General features: G+C 44.2%; 3 protein-coding genes across 3 annotated transcripts; all 3 read left to right on the top strand.

Moving 5' to 3' along the window:
- Positions 1-1,045: 1,045 nt before the first annotated feature.
- Positions 1,046-3,410, top strand: myadml2 (myeloid associated differentiation marker like 2). Its single transcript, XM_080840404.1, has one exon. It carries the CDS (start codon positions 2,038-2,040, stop codon positions 2,944-2,946), a length of 909 nt encoding a protein of 302 aa, XP_080696530.1. The 5' UTR covers positions 1,046-2,037; the 3' UTR covers positions 2,947-3,410.
- A 418-nt stretch (positions 3,411-3,828) lies between these two features.
- Positions 3,829-10,228, top strand: pycr1a (pyrroline-5-carboxylate reductase 1a). Its single transcript, XM_080840462.1, has 8 exons — positions 3,829-3,940; positions 4,140-4,226; positions 4,514-4,584; positions 4,805-4,984; positions 6,053-6,274; positions 8,304-8,396; positions 8,596-8,759; positions 8,933-10,228. Exons 2-8 carry the CDS (start codon positions 4,160-4,162, stop codon positions 9,090-9,092), a joined length of 957 nt encoding a protein of 318 aa, XP_080696588.1. The 5' UTR covers positions 3,829-3,940; positions 4,140-4,159; the 3' UTR covers positions 9,093-10,228.
- Positions 10,229-11,181: 953 nt separating this feature from the next.
- On the top strand, positions 11,182-15,501 carry LOC308367312 (transcription factor MafK-like). The gene is made up of 3 exons (XM_080841199.1): positions 11,182-11,237; positions 14,587-14,654; positions 14,981-15,501. The coding sequence occupies exons 2-3, from the start codon at positions 14,619-14,621 to the stop codon at positions 15,434-15,436; spliced, it is 492 nt and encodes a 163-aa protein (XP_080697325.1). The 5' UTR covers positions 11,182-11,237; positions 14,587-14,618; the 3' UTR covers positions 15,437-15,501.

Genomic DNA, 15,501 nt, shown 5'->3' with positions numbered 1-15,501 from the left:
CACAACTCTTCCCAAATGTAACATGCACATCCAACACTTCATGCAATTATATTTTCTACACAGACACATATGCATACAGTCAAACATCTGTCCAATCCAACATTGCATAACATGTACTTTTGGTTAACAATGAAGGAATAAAGAAAGACTGTGGGAGTCTTAGAAATCCAATCTCTTTGTGGTGGTCCCAGTAAGTATTGTGTTCCAGTTTAATAATATCATAGTAATGGCTCTATCACATATTCACAGGGTGTAAATGTTAAAGACAGATCTCAGACAAACCTGAACTAAATCCTTCTTAATAGGGATCTGTGAGGTTTGTATAGAAAGGATAGAAATGTATTGACACATTTGTTATAGCATGCCTCTATTACCCTAACAAAATAGTTGTATGAAATGTGATATCTAACCAGCTGGACTCAAAAGACCTGTAGAAGTTTCTAGAGGGGTTAGAGCAACCTCTCTCTTTCACATATCTAGCCTGTAGTTTCTGTAGACTCCTGTACTTACCCATGAGTAATTACACACCAAGTCTTCTTCTTTTTAATGTCAGGCAGGATGTCTGTATAAATGTGTGTGTGTAGTGTAAATGTGTTTGTGTTTGAGTGTAATTGTATGTGTGTGCGTGTGTGTGTGCGTGTGTGTGTGTGTGTGTGTGTGTGTGTGTGTGTGTGTGTGTGTTTGAGTGTAAATGTGTGTGTGTGTGTGTGTGTGTGTGTGTGTGTGTGTGTGTGTGTGTGTGTGTCTGTCTGTGTGTGTGTGTGTGTGTATTAGTGTAAATGTGTGTGTGTGTGTGTGTGTATGAGTGTAAATGTATGCCTGAGGATCCTGCCATATCATTACTCAGGGCCCCCTGTGAGAGGAACTGATTTCTGCACCTTCTTCCCCTCTCGGACGATGGTAACCCGACTACACAGACATACACAAATGCACACACTACCGTCTGACGCGAACATGTGGGCACACACCCCATTCCACTGTGGAATATAGACCGTTATTTTTAGCGCTGGCGTGGTCCCTGGCTTCAGAGGTCGACACACAGACACACACACACACATTACCCACATGCCTCTCCTCAGCTTCAGAAGAGAGAAGGAGCATGTATATGCATGACTGAGAAGACAGTCTATTTCAGATTGCGTACATCAGACAAGAACACGGAAATATAGTCAAGAAAAAGTGGCAAAACCTTGCGGAAGGAGAGAAGACAGAGAGACCCCGACAGAGGAGAAACACCTTCCATCACAGAGGACAGTGGCAATATCCCTTCTTTCTTCTCCCTGAGCATGGAGCAAGAACACTCTACAGGAGTTTTTGGCTTGACACTGACTTGAAGACGGACACGCATAAAGCAATTTCAACACAGAGCAACCATCTAGAAGCTTCTCAAGTTTCAGAGTGAGCCATCTGCAATCGTTCATCTCAGAGACATTACAGAGGGATTTCAATGGGACTTTCGAAGGGAATCCAAGGGTAACTTGTCTTCTAACCAAAAAACAATCTATCAGTTACTTCCATATTAGCCTGTGTCAAAGTGACACCTAAGCCAGGAGACTTGAGAAGGGAATTACTTGATTGTTTCTGTTGCTTCTTTGACAGTGAACTGGCTGTATTGACGTTAACTTTGTACAGAAGAGTTTATGCTGCTGTTGCGCTGGGCACCTAGAGGACTGTAATCCGAGCTGTGACACACTGCTGTAATTACAAAGCAGCATGGAAGATTAGTAATTAAAGCAGCTATAAAAAGCAGCTGGCACAGGGCGAGGTTAGAGGGGCTGGGACGGACGTCCCCTACACACACCGTTACTGTGGGAACACACACCGCAAAATCACTTTTTTAAAGTGTCTAGTACACACTTACACACACTGTGAACAGCTTCTTTAAAAAGGCACAAGAAAACATATAACACACCATACCCATATTTGAACCGTTCCTACCAATCTGTTCCTACCAACCTACCAATACACACAGTTCATAGACTGTTCGGTTCTACAAAGACCAACTGAGAAAGTGCACACGTATATAACAGCCTGATCATGGATCCCCATGGTGGCCACTACCTGAACAAGAGTGCAGTGCTGTCTGGCCTGGGTATCGCCCGCATTTGCCAGCTGCTTCTGGGCTGCACCACCATGTCTCTGGTTTCCCACAGTGCCGGCTTCAAGGCCGACTACGGCGTGTACTGCATGTTTGTGTGGTGCTTCTGTTTTGCTGTCACACTGGTGGTCTTCACGATGGACGTGACGCGGCTACACGGCTGCGTGCCAATCTCCTGGGACAACTTCACCGTGTCCTTCGCCATGCTGGCCACACTCATGTACATCACCGCCTCTGTGGTCTACCCCGTGTACTTCCTGAGCAATGAGTGTCCGTCAGAGGGCTGCGAGACTCGAGACTACCGCATAGCCGTCACCGTCTGCTCCAGTGTCTGCTGCTTCGCCTACGGCGCAGAGGTCTTCCTTACCCGGGCCAAGCCGGGTAACGTGGTAGGCTACATGGCCACGCTGAGCGGCCTGCTGAAAGTGGTGCAGGCCTTTGTCGCGTGCATCATCTTCGGAGCACTGGCCAACGACAGCGAGTATAACAGACACATACCCACGCAGTACTGTGTTGTGGTGTACAGCCTGTGCTTCTCTGTGACAGTCTTAGTGGTGGCGGCGACTGTGTCGGGCCGCACGGCTGCGCTGCGTTTCCCCTTTGACCGCTTTGTTGTGATCTACACGTTCGTGGCTATGCTGCTGTACCTTAGTGCTGCTGTGATCTGGCCGGTGTTCAGCTTCGACAGGAAATATGGGACACCAGGCAGGCCTTACAACTGCCCACGTGGACAGTGCCCTTGGGACAGCAAGCTGGTTGTGGCTGTGTTCACCCAAGTCAACTTGATCCTCTACTTTAGCGACCTTGTCTATTCACAAAGGATCCGTTTTGTCTCCCACTCAGTCTAGAGTCTGCCATTCCCACCTTGGACAACGTTGTCCTTTTGGTGATATTCATTCAAAATGCCACTGTACTAATATCTACTGGAAACATTTGTATTCTGGTATTCAATGGAATACCCTTTACTCTGATGTTCAATTAAAAAGTCAATTCAGAGATATTTGAATAAAGAGTTCTCAAGTTTATGATGATGATCTTTGAGTGTCTTGTGTGTAACAAAACTGCTTTATATAATTGACTTGTATTTATGGGTAGGCTATTGCTGTATACGTTGAAAATGTTATAATGCTATTATCACCCAAGTTAGTTAATGCAATATCTTCCAAATTAAACAAGAAAGTGTTTCAATGCATTTTATACATATTTCTAAAGACTGAAATGAGTGACTATGAACTAATTATTCTTTAAGATTTCTGTGTTGCTACAAGTGGGATGTTACTCATTAAATATAATAAAAATCTATCAAACAGGATTTCCCGCAAGTTTCTGCGCATTTCATTTAACACAGAGCGTAAAAATGACTCCAAAAGGTGTTTCATTTCTGGAAATGAGCGTCTTTGCACAACAGTGGTAATTGACCTGTATGAATGACGACAGCAAACGGATCACTACTGGCAACTGACCTCTACCTTAGTTGTGAAAAAGGTAGGTGACCTGGACATATGTCAACGCAGAAACTCCGCCAGCGTCTGATTTGATAATAACATGTTCCACTCAGTCCACACCCACTGCACTGAGAAAACTGATGCAGCTGCGCCACTGCCCCAATATCCTGTAAATTTGACCAATAAGAGGCCACGACAGACACGTCACAGCAGCGATTGGATGAAGCTAACGGAAATGTCTCACGCTATTGGTGTAGCTTGCTGTCCGTCTGTAACAGAGGAGCACCGGGCGCGTGAAGGAGACGAGCGCCACGTTGTTAGCAGTTTCAAGAAGCTTTTATTTCGCCCTCATTGTTGCAATTGCTGAAGGGACATTCGACATTGCCGCATCTTTTTGGTAAGTGTACCCAGCCGACATTCTCGGTGCGCCGTCATTGCCACGAACAACTAAAGCATGTGTAACTGGTATGGTTAAAGCAGGAAGTATCTATTGGATATCCTTCAAATAGAGCACTTGATAAGGATGACAGCCTGAACAAAACCGTGTTTGGACCAATATAAACAATCAAGGATTTATGTCTTGTTCATCTTCACAGTAAGCTACTGAAGCATCAAAATGAGTGTGGGCTTTATTGGAGCGGGCCAGCTGGCTCACGCACTGGTGAAGGGATTCACAGCTGCAGGTAAACTGTGGATTCTTGCTTAGTTCATTTTAACGATAAGAATGTAATAATATTCCTGCCATTGTAAAGATTACACCCAAAGTCTTGCTTAAACTGAAATACAAAACTACATTTCCGTGTAATGATGAGCCTTAGAACCTATTTTAGATAACTTGTTTTAACTTCAGTTATATATTTATTTGTTACAGTTTGTCAGTTGAAGATACTGGCACATAGCTAGCAGGAATAGCCTATGAGTGCCTTATGGTGTTCTGTAAGTGTCTGAGGTCGTTTGTCTCCTCCCACAGGTGTTATTGCAGCACACAGAATCACTGCTAGCTCCCCAGACAATGACCTGATCACCGTTGCTGGCCTTCGGGTAAGTAAAGAAAACACACACAGACCTACTCATTCTGTCATGCAAAATCATGTGACCTCAAGATGAATACTCAGCCCCTTCATATTTACCCAGAAAACCTTGAGGCAGACAGATACACACTCACAATCTCAGTGCAGTGGAGCATGATGAAGAGGTCTGTGGCAGTAAGGTGCATGTGGACAACACTGTTTGCTGAGTATGATGTGTGCTTCCTTTGTAGAAAATGGGAGTGAACATGACCACCAGCAACAAAGAGGCGGTACAGAAGAGTGATGTTCTCTTTTTGGCGGTGAAGCCACACATCATCCCATTTGTGTTGGATGAGATCGGTCCAGACATTGAGGACCGTCACTTGATTGTGTCCTGTGCTGCTGGAGTAACCATAGGCTCCATTGAAAAGGTCAGGAGTCTGCCGTGAAGCCTTGCGCTCACATCCCATCACAAATGCACTTGGCTTAGAACTAAAGCTTAAGTCAGAGGGTTTGTTATATGCCATGTCTGCTTTCCTTAGAGAGTATAAGCTGCTAAATTCACTTTCCTAAGGCTGCCATGGGGCGCAAACTAGAAACCATCATATGCTTTAAATGCCTACATAACATTTTTGTAATACTACTGATAAGAAACCAAAAAATGTATCCTCCCTGCATTTAATGTTGTGGGTATTTCGACACTCCCCTTTCCCCTTTATAGTCAAGCACTTTAATTTGACAGGTTTAATAACAGAGGTAGCTGAAGCTGGTCAGCAATAGTTGCCAGGCTAGTTTTAAGGCTAAAATGTCAGTCAATACTACAAGACCATGAGATACATTGTGATTAGTACCTCGTGTTATGTCAGTTCATTTTTGTAGTCTTAAGTGTATTCTCTGCTCTTAACATGACACTTTCCAAATCACTTGAAGGAGCCTGTAAACACTAAATCGCAAAGATTTTGTTTGTTTTAATACTTGAAACACCAGCAAAAACTCTAACCAGCAAGGCCTCACAGAAACGCCACCATCCTGCCACCTACTATCAAGCTGAAGCAGCATGCAACCTAGTGCTAACCCAGTCATGGCTTGAAACACTACTCTAAAGAATGTGCTGCCCCTGTACGCTGTCACACTGTAACCTGAATACGCACTCAAACGGCTGACTAAAGCTGTAGCAGCTGGAGCACTTCTCTGACATATTTATATTCCATATGTTGTGAAGCAGAAATCTCTCCACAAAGTGCCAACTTCATCTGCATTTTGTGCATTGACTTAACAAGATGTGACAGCCTTATCAAAATATTTCCTTTTTGTAATCTAGGTCCTACACCCAAGATGCATGTAAAGTTGTATTTTCAGGAAGTGTTAATAGACACAACGTTTGTATTTATTTAAGACAATAGCATGTATCAGCTAGCTATTGCATCAATCAGCTTGCTATTGCATCACCCCCTAAAACTGGGATAAACTGACGGTGTGTGTCTTCTGCTTTGGCACAGAAATTGATGCAGTACCGGACCAACCCAAAGGTGATGCGGATCATGACCAACACACCTGTGGTCGTGCGGGAGGGGGCCACAGTCTACGCCACGGGCACCCATGCGGAGGTTGAGGACGGCAGGCTGCTGGAACAGCTGATGAGCAGCGTGGGCTTCTGCACCGAAGTGGAGGAGGACCTGATCGACCCAGTCACTGGCCTCAGTGGGAGCGGACCAGCCTACGTAAGTGCTGTGCCCACTCATTTTTTTATGTTTAACAAGGTTGGATATGAGAGGTGCAGAGTACTCAAAAACACAGTACACACTTTTGCCCCTTTGTGTTCAGTAATGGATATGCATCAATGTTGTAACCCCAGGTCCCCTTTGCTGTGAAAACACAAAAGCTTCTGAATTGTTGAGGACTTGTTTGTAGCCTACCCTGCATTGATGGTAGGTGATATGAACTTGAGGCTGTATCAGTAGAAGGGGTGGGTGACCTGTGCCAAGAATCATATCACAACTCAATCACAATTCATGATCTGAATTTTGATCTTTCTTTTTCAATTTTAAAATCTACTGTCAAGGGTATCCAGACTTAAACCAGCCTATGGACTTCAGATTTATAACAAATGATTACACTAGACACTGTTTTCAAAATGGTAATTATTGTAGTATATTGTAATATAGTGACTTTATTTTAAATATTAAACTAATCAGCAGTGAATAGATGACATAACCATTCAATAACACAGCATGACTCATATTCATGACTCTAGTAGTCAAATAAATAAATAAACTAAACTTTAAAAAGGCATAGTAACATGTAAATAACACAAAAGTGCACTTCTCAAATTCTTACATTTTCAGACTTGGAACACTTTAAGGAAAACAAGCAGTCAGACCATTTTCACAGTTTCAACTTCAAGTTGTAATTGTCAGACAATCAATGGCAGAGTTACTATAAAATAACTTTTTAGACATAACTTAACATGTGCATCAGTGTCCTCAATCCCACATCCAAAGCTTTGAACGCCACCATTACCTTAGCTCGATAGAATGTGCTCGCCTCAGTCAACTCTTTCCATCGTTTCCTGCCGTTATCGTATTTATGTTGGACTGCTCTGCGTTAGTCAATGATAACTGTTTAGGTTTCAGGACCTTGTGAGATGCAGATGGATGCTTCCCTTTAAGGTGGCTGAAGAGATTTGTTGTATTGCCTCCAGAAGTACAGACCGTTGTCCGACAAAGTTTACTGATAACTTTGCCCAATGCCACACTACTGACGTCGAGTCCTTTTTGGCAGCAGCTCCTCATCCGCCATGCTGCTAGCTCACATTGAATTGTTTGTAAACATGGCACGCATGAAAGAAACCTGAGGCAAGTGATATCATTTGGCCAATCAGCACAGCCATCTCGTATCAAATCATTCTGTCTGTCAACATAGCTTTCAAAGATCCACCCCATCAAAGTTTTAAGTGAAGTTTGGATATATTAGTACAAGGACAAAAAAAATTCGCAATCACCTCAATTTCGCCTGAAAGTCTATCAATATAAAATTGTCATATATCCCACCCCTACATTGTTTGAGAAATAAGGTACACTGAAGGGCTATAATAGGACTTGACTAAGGCAGTGGTTCTCAAACTTTTTCTGTCATTCCCCACTTTGAACAAGGGGGCCTTTTCAAGCCCCACCCGTCCCTCATCGCTCCATTAAATGGTAGGCCAAGCTTAAAATTGTCAAATTTATTAAAATAACGTCAAGTTCTAAATCTTAATCAATAACAAATAACGTCAGTTCAGAAATCGAGAAAAAAGAAATGCCATTGTCTCGCGGCGCCGCCAACACTTTGAGAAACGTAGGACTAAGGCAATTGTGTTTCTCCCAGGCCTTCGCAGTCCTTTTTTTTTTTCTTCCCATGAGCAGCAAGTTGTCATGCAGGATCAGGTTTTATAAAGATGTTGGTAAAGACAATGAATGCCAGTTGGTTTGTAGTATAAATATCCAAAACACAATCCACATGTACAAGATCTCAGGAATTGTGAGCCGTATGCAGTATTCAACTAGAGATTTCTGAAAAAACAGAAACACGCCTCCAATCACCTGCTTTCTCTTCTAAAAGTGCTGTGTCTACCACACTTATTAGCTGGTAGTCCTGCAGCCTACCATATTTGTGTTTGACTCCCTAATTCCTTGATTTTGAAACTTTAACCCAGTCGACCTATAAAGCCACTCCTCACTCTGTATCGGTATGTGTTTTGTGTGAACACAGGCATTCACTGCAGTGGATGCCCTTGCTGATGGCGGAGTCAAAATGGGCTTGCCAAGGAGACTGGCATTGCGATTAGGTGCCCAGGCTTTGCTGGTAAGTTAAATCATGACTTTGTAATGGTAGACTTCAGCTATACTGTCCAAATCTCATAGGACATAAATCATTTGGACCACTGCCATGTAGTGGAAAAGAAAGGACCAGATATGTGATGCAAGACAGGGTTATCCTCTTTATTGCTGCTGTCATGTGAAGGGCATTCTGAGTGATGTCCTTGTCTCTCCTGTCTGTTCAGGGTGCAGCCAAAATGCTATTAGACTCAGAGATGCACCCTGGCCAGCTGAAGGACAACGTGTGCTCACCAGGGGGTGCCACCATCCATGCGCTGCACGTGATGGAGGCCGGTGGCTTCCGCAGTCTTCTCATCAATGCCGTGGAGACCTCCTGCATCAGGACAAGGTGAGCCACCACATCTCCCCACAGAGCCGACTGAGCATTACTCTTTTCCTTATGGAACTCTTTAACCAAGAAGGGCTTAAAAGGTTCTCCATAGAGCGTTATTGACAGTGGTCAATGGGTGTTTTGCTGAATCGCTTCTAACTTCTGCTGTGCTGTGCTCTCCTCCTCTAAAGGGAGCTTCAGTTCCTGGCTGATCAGGAGAAGATTTCGTCAGCCGCCATTAAAAAGACGACCCTGGATAAAGTGATGCAGCAGCCCGGGGTGGAGCAGGGGGGTGGCGTGGGGGTCCGCACCGCAGGGGTCAGCCTCTTCAACAACAGACACAAGAAGTGAGGACGTGAGCTGAGGAGCCTTTGCTGTCATCATCCAGAGACGCCTATTGTACATGAACTCTCAACGTGGACTCCAGACCCCCCAACAGCGGTCAGCACTTACTAGATCTCTTCAGGGTGATCTGCTGTCTCTGTTCTCATTCTGTATCTGCCCTGGTCTGTCCCGGATACAAATATATCAATTATTTGCACAGTGGGATAAACGGTTAGAAGTTATAAATGTAAGAGCTGAGGATTCACAGGTTTTGCCTTTATTTTGATAATGGAGAACTGCAAACCTAATACAAAAATAGCCAAAGGTTTACATTTTTGTAATGTTTTGATATGAACTTCAGTTTCAATACAGATAGACCTTCACCACCTTTTATCATTTATCGATAAAAGCAGTGCATCATTTTTATCCATTTCCTCCTGCTTTTTCTACATTTTTTTTTGACAAAACTATGAATCCAAATTTTGAAGCTAGGCCTCCTCAAAATTAGCTGAAAAAAAAGTTTCTTGTAATGGATCACACCGTGAGCAGAAGCCTGAATATGACTGGGACCCTGCCTGCCTGAGGACAGCTTGGGCAGAAAGGTCAGAAGCAACAATTAAATAAATCAGACAACACCTCTGTGGACAGACCCCTGAAGTGTGGAGCACAGATTAGCAGTGGAACGATGAGGGAGAAACTGCACAGTGGCCTAATTCCTGTTGATGAATCCGTCTATATATCAAAGTCCCACCTGTTACACATGTGGCAGCACAAACACACTGTATGAAGTTGCGATCAGTAAACGCTGTTACTCATTAGTTATGTCAGTTCTTGCGATTTACAAAGCGTGAAAACCAATGGAGATATTTCTTAAAATGGTCATTAATGTAATAAGATTTTGAGAAGCAGTTTTTCATTTCGAGCTGTGACTCATGCAAAGAAGAAGCACTTTAAAGCTGGACTATCTGCTCAGGACTACACGCTAACAACTCTGTCTCTTTCAGCTCTATCAAATCTCAGATATGTGTTGTGAAATGTTCCATTCTTTTCTTTGTTGTGAACTGTGATCATGTTGTAATATTTTGGCAAAACAAAGGAGTGCATACTGTTCTTTCAACTGTACTGAAAATGAATACAAACAATATTGTGCTTTTTAAATAAATTCACCTGAAAGAAACCAAAAAAGGTTATCTTTGCATAGGGTTTGACTGAAATCAGACATGCACCAGGGGCAGTGGATGAAGTGACACACCAGTGGGCTACTTCAGCCTCACACAGCCTATTGTTAGCTCGCCTGTAGCAGGTCAGGTTACACTGACTGCTTTCCTTATTTAGTTTTCTTGTGCACACAAGCTGGGGTCATATCAGCACACCCAACTGTCACTAACATTTTAGCGATCTTTTTAGCCTGTCCACACATGCAATGACCCAGATTGCGATTCTGACAGGGATCAAGGCCGCAAGTCTGACTGGAAAAGCTCAAATTCAACAATCTCAACTTCAAAACTCAACCTACTAAATATTTCTAAATTAGATGTACAAGTGTAAAATCGGATCTGCTGCATGGACCCGATGTGAACTTGTGCATGTGGCAAGTGGTGACCTATCTAATCCATGCATGAAAAATAGGAGTCGTCTAACCAAAACACACTCTCCATTGGCTTTATGGGCTTTCACCGTCGGATGCAGCAGTGCGAAGTTAAATCTGCACCTTGTCAGCCTGAAACACATTTTAAGTTCTCCAAGTTGTGCTCTCTTTCTCGCTGTATCTGCACGTTGTATGTATTCTTGGTGCAGCTATTATGCTGAGCCATGAGCTCATCGTCTGTGTCACTCGGTACCTGCGATACGTCACCATCACTACATAAATAGCCTACGTCTCTAAACCAAGGGGTTCTTCTCTCTTGTCACTATTGAGCGTAGGCTACTACAGACATCAAGCGTGCAGCAGCGCCGCGCGGGGATTCCCTCAATTAGGATAACAAAGCACAGTCGACAACACGCGGTAGACTGTCAAATCACGAGCGATGTAGGTGACTAGAAGGGTATGCGAGGAGAAATGTGTCACCGGATCGGTGGCTAAGTGGTCTGCAAGCTCATGCACTCGCGAGCGGTTCAGACCTGCTGCTTCATCACATCTTTCTAGCCGCGCCGACATCAGAACCACAGCAGGTAGGGTTCGCGCAGTATTATTCATTCATGCAATACCAACAAAAGGGTATTGTTGCCTGTAGTTATAAGTACACTAAAATGTATATTTCATTGGGCTTGGGCAACCTTGGGTTTTACCTGTGTTACAATCCAATGTAAATGTCGAAGGGTCATATACTCGCGTACTCCTACTAAATTGTATTCACCTGTCATTTGGTAAAGTAGAGAATACTACGTGTAGGACTTTTACATATCAGCGTGTGATTTCATTGGGATATTTTTCAATTTTGTGTACGGGGCAAAGGCTCGCTGGTTTCCCTCCTGATTCATCATGTGGACTGGTTCCAGTTGTTTGAGAAACATAAGCTTATGGTATGTCTGTAGGCTACTCGGCATTTCACTGAGCGTCGCCGAAATGACAGGGTGGAGTTTTGACGGGCAAACGTATCTGCCTGCAGGTGTCTGAAAGCAGCTTTTGACGCCATCTGCTTAGCTCAATTTTGTCACATCGAGAAACCTGTTGGTAGTGGCATTAACAATTGTTTACAGATTTTAATTAGACATATTAGCACTGGAGTAGATTTGACGTTATAACCGTATTTGTAGGTGTGTAGTGTATGGAGCTGTCTGCTCGGTCTGACCACAGACCGCGCGCGTCTATGTGTGTTTGTGTGTGTGTGTGTGTGTGTGTGTGTGTGTGTGTGTATGAGAGAGAGAGTATGAGGTCTCTGTTCTGCATTTATGCGTGGAGTGGTGTTTCAGAAGAGTAAATTACATCAAATAAAATAATTTCACATTTCAGCTCTGACACTTCACTTTTCACCGCTCTCGCCTTTGATCTGCCTGTTTTTGAAAGAGCGGTAGTCCCTGTTTGTTGATGCTCTTTAAGTGTAAATATAAACAATTCTCTGCAGGGCAGGGCAGTGTGTGTGTAATTGTGTTTGCCCGCCTGCCTTCTTGCCTGTGTGTGTGTGTGTGTGTATGTGTGTGTGTGTGAAGGGTTAGGCTTTGTGTGTGTGTGAGAGAGTGTGTGTCTGTGTGTGTGTGTATAGAGGGAGGGGTCTGGTGATGAAACTCTTTGCAAGGGTGCATGTTCCCATCAGTTGCAGTGTTATTTTTCTCCTTGCCCCGAACATGTTGTTTTTTTAATCAGGAAAGGGATTTTTCAACATCACTCACATCACATGCAGGCCTTAAGTGCCTGCTTAGAGCCTATCTGGCACAACAGCAGAAGAAGGAGGTTCTTCATCTTTTCTTTAGGCTCCTTTAATGTATCTGTCTCCATGGAGATTGATGCATCAAATGTGACTCAGATAAGGTAAGCTCGACGAATATGGCAGGGATGTTTCCAACATTTTTCTCATCTCCAGAGAAACAAACATCCCTCTTACTGAAGGTTGCATGATAGAGGGATAGACAAAAAAGGGGGAAGGTTTGGGGGGGGGGGGGGGGGCTTGTGCTGGTGGTGAAGCAGTGGGGGTCGAGGTGCTTTTATGTACTTATGTTTTAGTTAGGTTGCATAAGACAAGCTGGCATGGATGGATATCATGGAGGGTAAACCTCCAAAGCATTTCATCAGAATTGCATCATGACTGAAAGAATAAACAAAGACATTCTCACACATGCCATGGGTCTTTCTGTTCAAGTGATTCCGTCTGACAGTTTGCCTAAAATGTATACAATGAACTAGAGCAGTGCTCTTACTTATTTACCAATGGAAAATGTTTTTTTCAGTAAGATTTGTAGAGCTTTGTAGACCATACATACTGTGTGTATACAGTTATTATCTATTGTAGATTGTCGAGTAAAATGCAAAAATGGTAGCCATTTTCACAAGTAAATACTGTAAGGCAAAGAAATAATTTGCAACTAAGTAGGCTACTTGTATGACCACCAGTCTGATTAGGTTTGGTATACTATTGTATTTACTGATGAGAGATAGGCTTCTACTGAAGGTTGAACTAAATATTTAATGTAGCATAAAGATAATAGTTAGCCTCTCACCCATCTGATTCTGGACGCTGGTCAGATCCTTTAGCGCTAATTGGGCACTGACCATGGTGCTGAAATCCAAAATGGACGTGAATTAAGACAATGTCATGAGCTTCATTATAGTAGAAGTGATCTTAATACTTCTTTTGTTTTTAACAATGACATCAAACATAACACATATTAAACATTTATTTCTTTGTGTGATAACTAACGCTACAACTGTCATGTATATCCAGCTATTACATCGATCACCCTGATCAAAGACCTATTTGATCTCATATCCCCAGGTGTTAACCATGTTTCAAACTCTAAACTAAATCAAATTGGCAATAGTACTGTCTCTGATTCTGACTCGGTGAGCTGAAGGGTGAGGAGTGAGGGACTATGCCTAAGAATGTAATGAGATGTATGTGGTCAGAGCTGGCCAATAGCTGGTATGCTGCTAATGCCAGTGCCTTTATGTCCACATGATGTAAGTTGAGTGTTTGTTGTGTGTAGATGTAAGTGGTGGTGTGGTTCACTTCCCCCCTCTCAATTGTCTGTGTGTATGTATGTGTGAATGTGTGAGTGTGTGTGTGTGTGTGTGTGTGTGTGTGTGTGTCTGTGTGTGTGTGTGTTCCTGTGTGTGTGTGTGTGTGTGTGTGTCTGTGTGTAATTGGTGCTGTGTTCATGATCTGTGCTGAGATCAGGGCTTTTCATGCCCTCCTCTACCCCAACTCCTCCAAATGTGTTGAGAAGGCATTTCTCTCGCCCTCCCCCTCCCCCCTCCCGTTCTTCCTACTCTCATCAGCTCTGATTTGTCAGCATTATTCTCAACTATTCATAAAAATTCGACTTGCGTCTGCAAAAGATGGCTATGTCACCCTCCCCAACCACTCCAAGACACACACACACACACACACACACACACACACACACACACACACATGCGCAAACAAAATTCAACTTACATCTGCAAAAAAATGTCTGTACTATCCTCCCCATGACACACACTCACACAAACAGAATACTTCCTGACACTGTGAGTTTTGCAACAATAGTTACCAATAAACCCTCTGGTCTTTAACTTATCTGTGTCAGTGTAATTTGTTCTTCTTGCAGCCTTCTACCTGCTATTAATCTCTCTCTCTCTCTCTGTCTCTCTGTCTCTGTCTCTCTCTCTCTCTCTCTCTCTCTCTCTGTCTTACCCCTGTCTGACTCTCTCTCCCCTTTCTGTCTCTCTCTTTCTTACCCCTGTCTGTCTGTCTGTCTGTCTGTCTGTCTGTCTGTCTGTCTGTCTGTCTGTCTGTCTGTCTGTCTGTCTGTCTGTCTCTCCTCCTGCTCTCCTACCCCTGCTGTTCTCTCCTCTTTCTCTTACCCCTATCTCCCCTAAGCGTAGGGTGCAGCATTGGGAACTCGTGACTTAGTGGCATGAGTACCACACACAAAGCCAGCAAAACACTCAAGGTAACACAGTTCAACCTGCCATGGATGGCCTCACTCTTCTTCTTACTCCTCTATTCTCCTCCAACTCTATCCATCAGCATTCTGGTTTTCCCCTTGTTTTCTTCTTCTCATCTTCCTCTCTTTTCCTAATCAACACAAATTCCCTTGCTCCCATTCTCTCTCCATTAGGCCTCTTTCTCTTTTTTAGTTTTTTTTTCCCCTGTTATCTATATCCCTCTTTTTTAATGCCTGCCTCTCTATCAGGCATTCTGCCTCTCTATCAGACAGTCTGTCTTCTTTCTTTGCTGAAATAACTCTCCTTTACTCTTCCTCCCCCACCTGGCCAGGTGAAGCATGAGCCGGGGGCCAACGGCGAGAGTCTGTGCGATGATGAGCTGGTGGCCATGTCGGTGCGGGAGCTCAACCAGCACCTGCGTGGCCTCACCAAGGAGGAGGTCGTGCAGCTGAAGCAGCGGCGGCGCACGCTGAAGAACCGCGGTTACGCCGCCAGCTGCCGCATTAAGCGTGTGACGCAGCGGCAGGAGCTGGAGCGCCAGCGCGAGCTGCTGCAACAGGAGGTGCGGAAGTTGGCCAGCGAGAACGCCGGCATGCGCCTGGAGCTCGACGTGCTGCGCTCAAAGCTCGAGGCGCTGCAGACTTTCGCCAGGGCTGTCGCCCGCACCCCTCTCAGTCCCAGGGGTCACCTGGCCTCGCCCTCCGCTGCACCGCTCGCGCCCTCGGGCAAAGTAGCTGCCACCAGCGTCATCACCATCATCAAGTCCAAAGTGGAGACAAGGTCGTAACCGGGGTCATAGGGGTCAAACTGAGGTTGGGATCAGACAGAATGGGGTAGATGGGGTGGCAGATC

This window comes from Sprattus sprattus (genome assembly GCF_963457725.1).
Source record: "Sprattus sprattus genome assembly, chromosome: 6".
In the NCBI taxonomy this organism is placed as follows: domain Eukaryota; kingdom Metazoa; phylum Chordata; class Actinopteri; order Clupeiformes; family Clupeidae; genus Sprattus; species Sprattus sprattus.
This window is presented reverse-complemented; position numbering and strand designations above follow the sequence as displayed.

Excerpts from the sequence above, each read along its gene's own strand:
- myadml2 (XM_080840404.1), top strand. The coding sequence starts at position 2,038 with ATGGATCCCCATGGTGGCCACTACCTGAACAAGAGTGCAGTGCTGTCT.
- pycr1a (XM_080840462.1), top strand. The coding sequence starts at position 4,160 with ATGAGTGTGGGCTTTATTGGAGCGGGCCAGCTGGCTCACGCACTGGTG. Across the intron at positions 4,585-4,804 it reads TCACCGTTGCTGGCCTTCGG|AAAATGGGAGTGAACATGAC; the intron begins GTAAGTAAAGAA and ends CTTCCTTTGTAG. Across the intron at positions 8,760-8,932 it reads ACCTCCTGCATCAGGACAAG|GGAGCTTCAGTTCCTGGCTG; the intron begins GTGAGCCACCAC and ends CCTCCTCTAAAG.
- LOC308367312 (XM_080841199.1), top strand. The coding sequence starts at position 14,619 with ATGAGTACCACACACAAAGCCAGCAAAACACTCAAG. Across the intron at positions 14,655-14,980 it reads AAGCCAGCAAAACACTCAAG|GTGAAGCATGAGCCGGGGGC; the intron begins GTAACACAGTTC and ends CCACCTGGCCAG.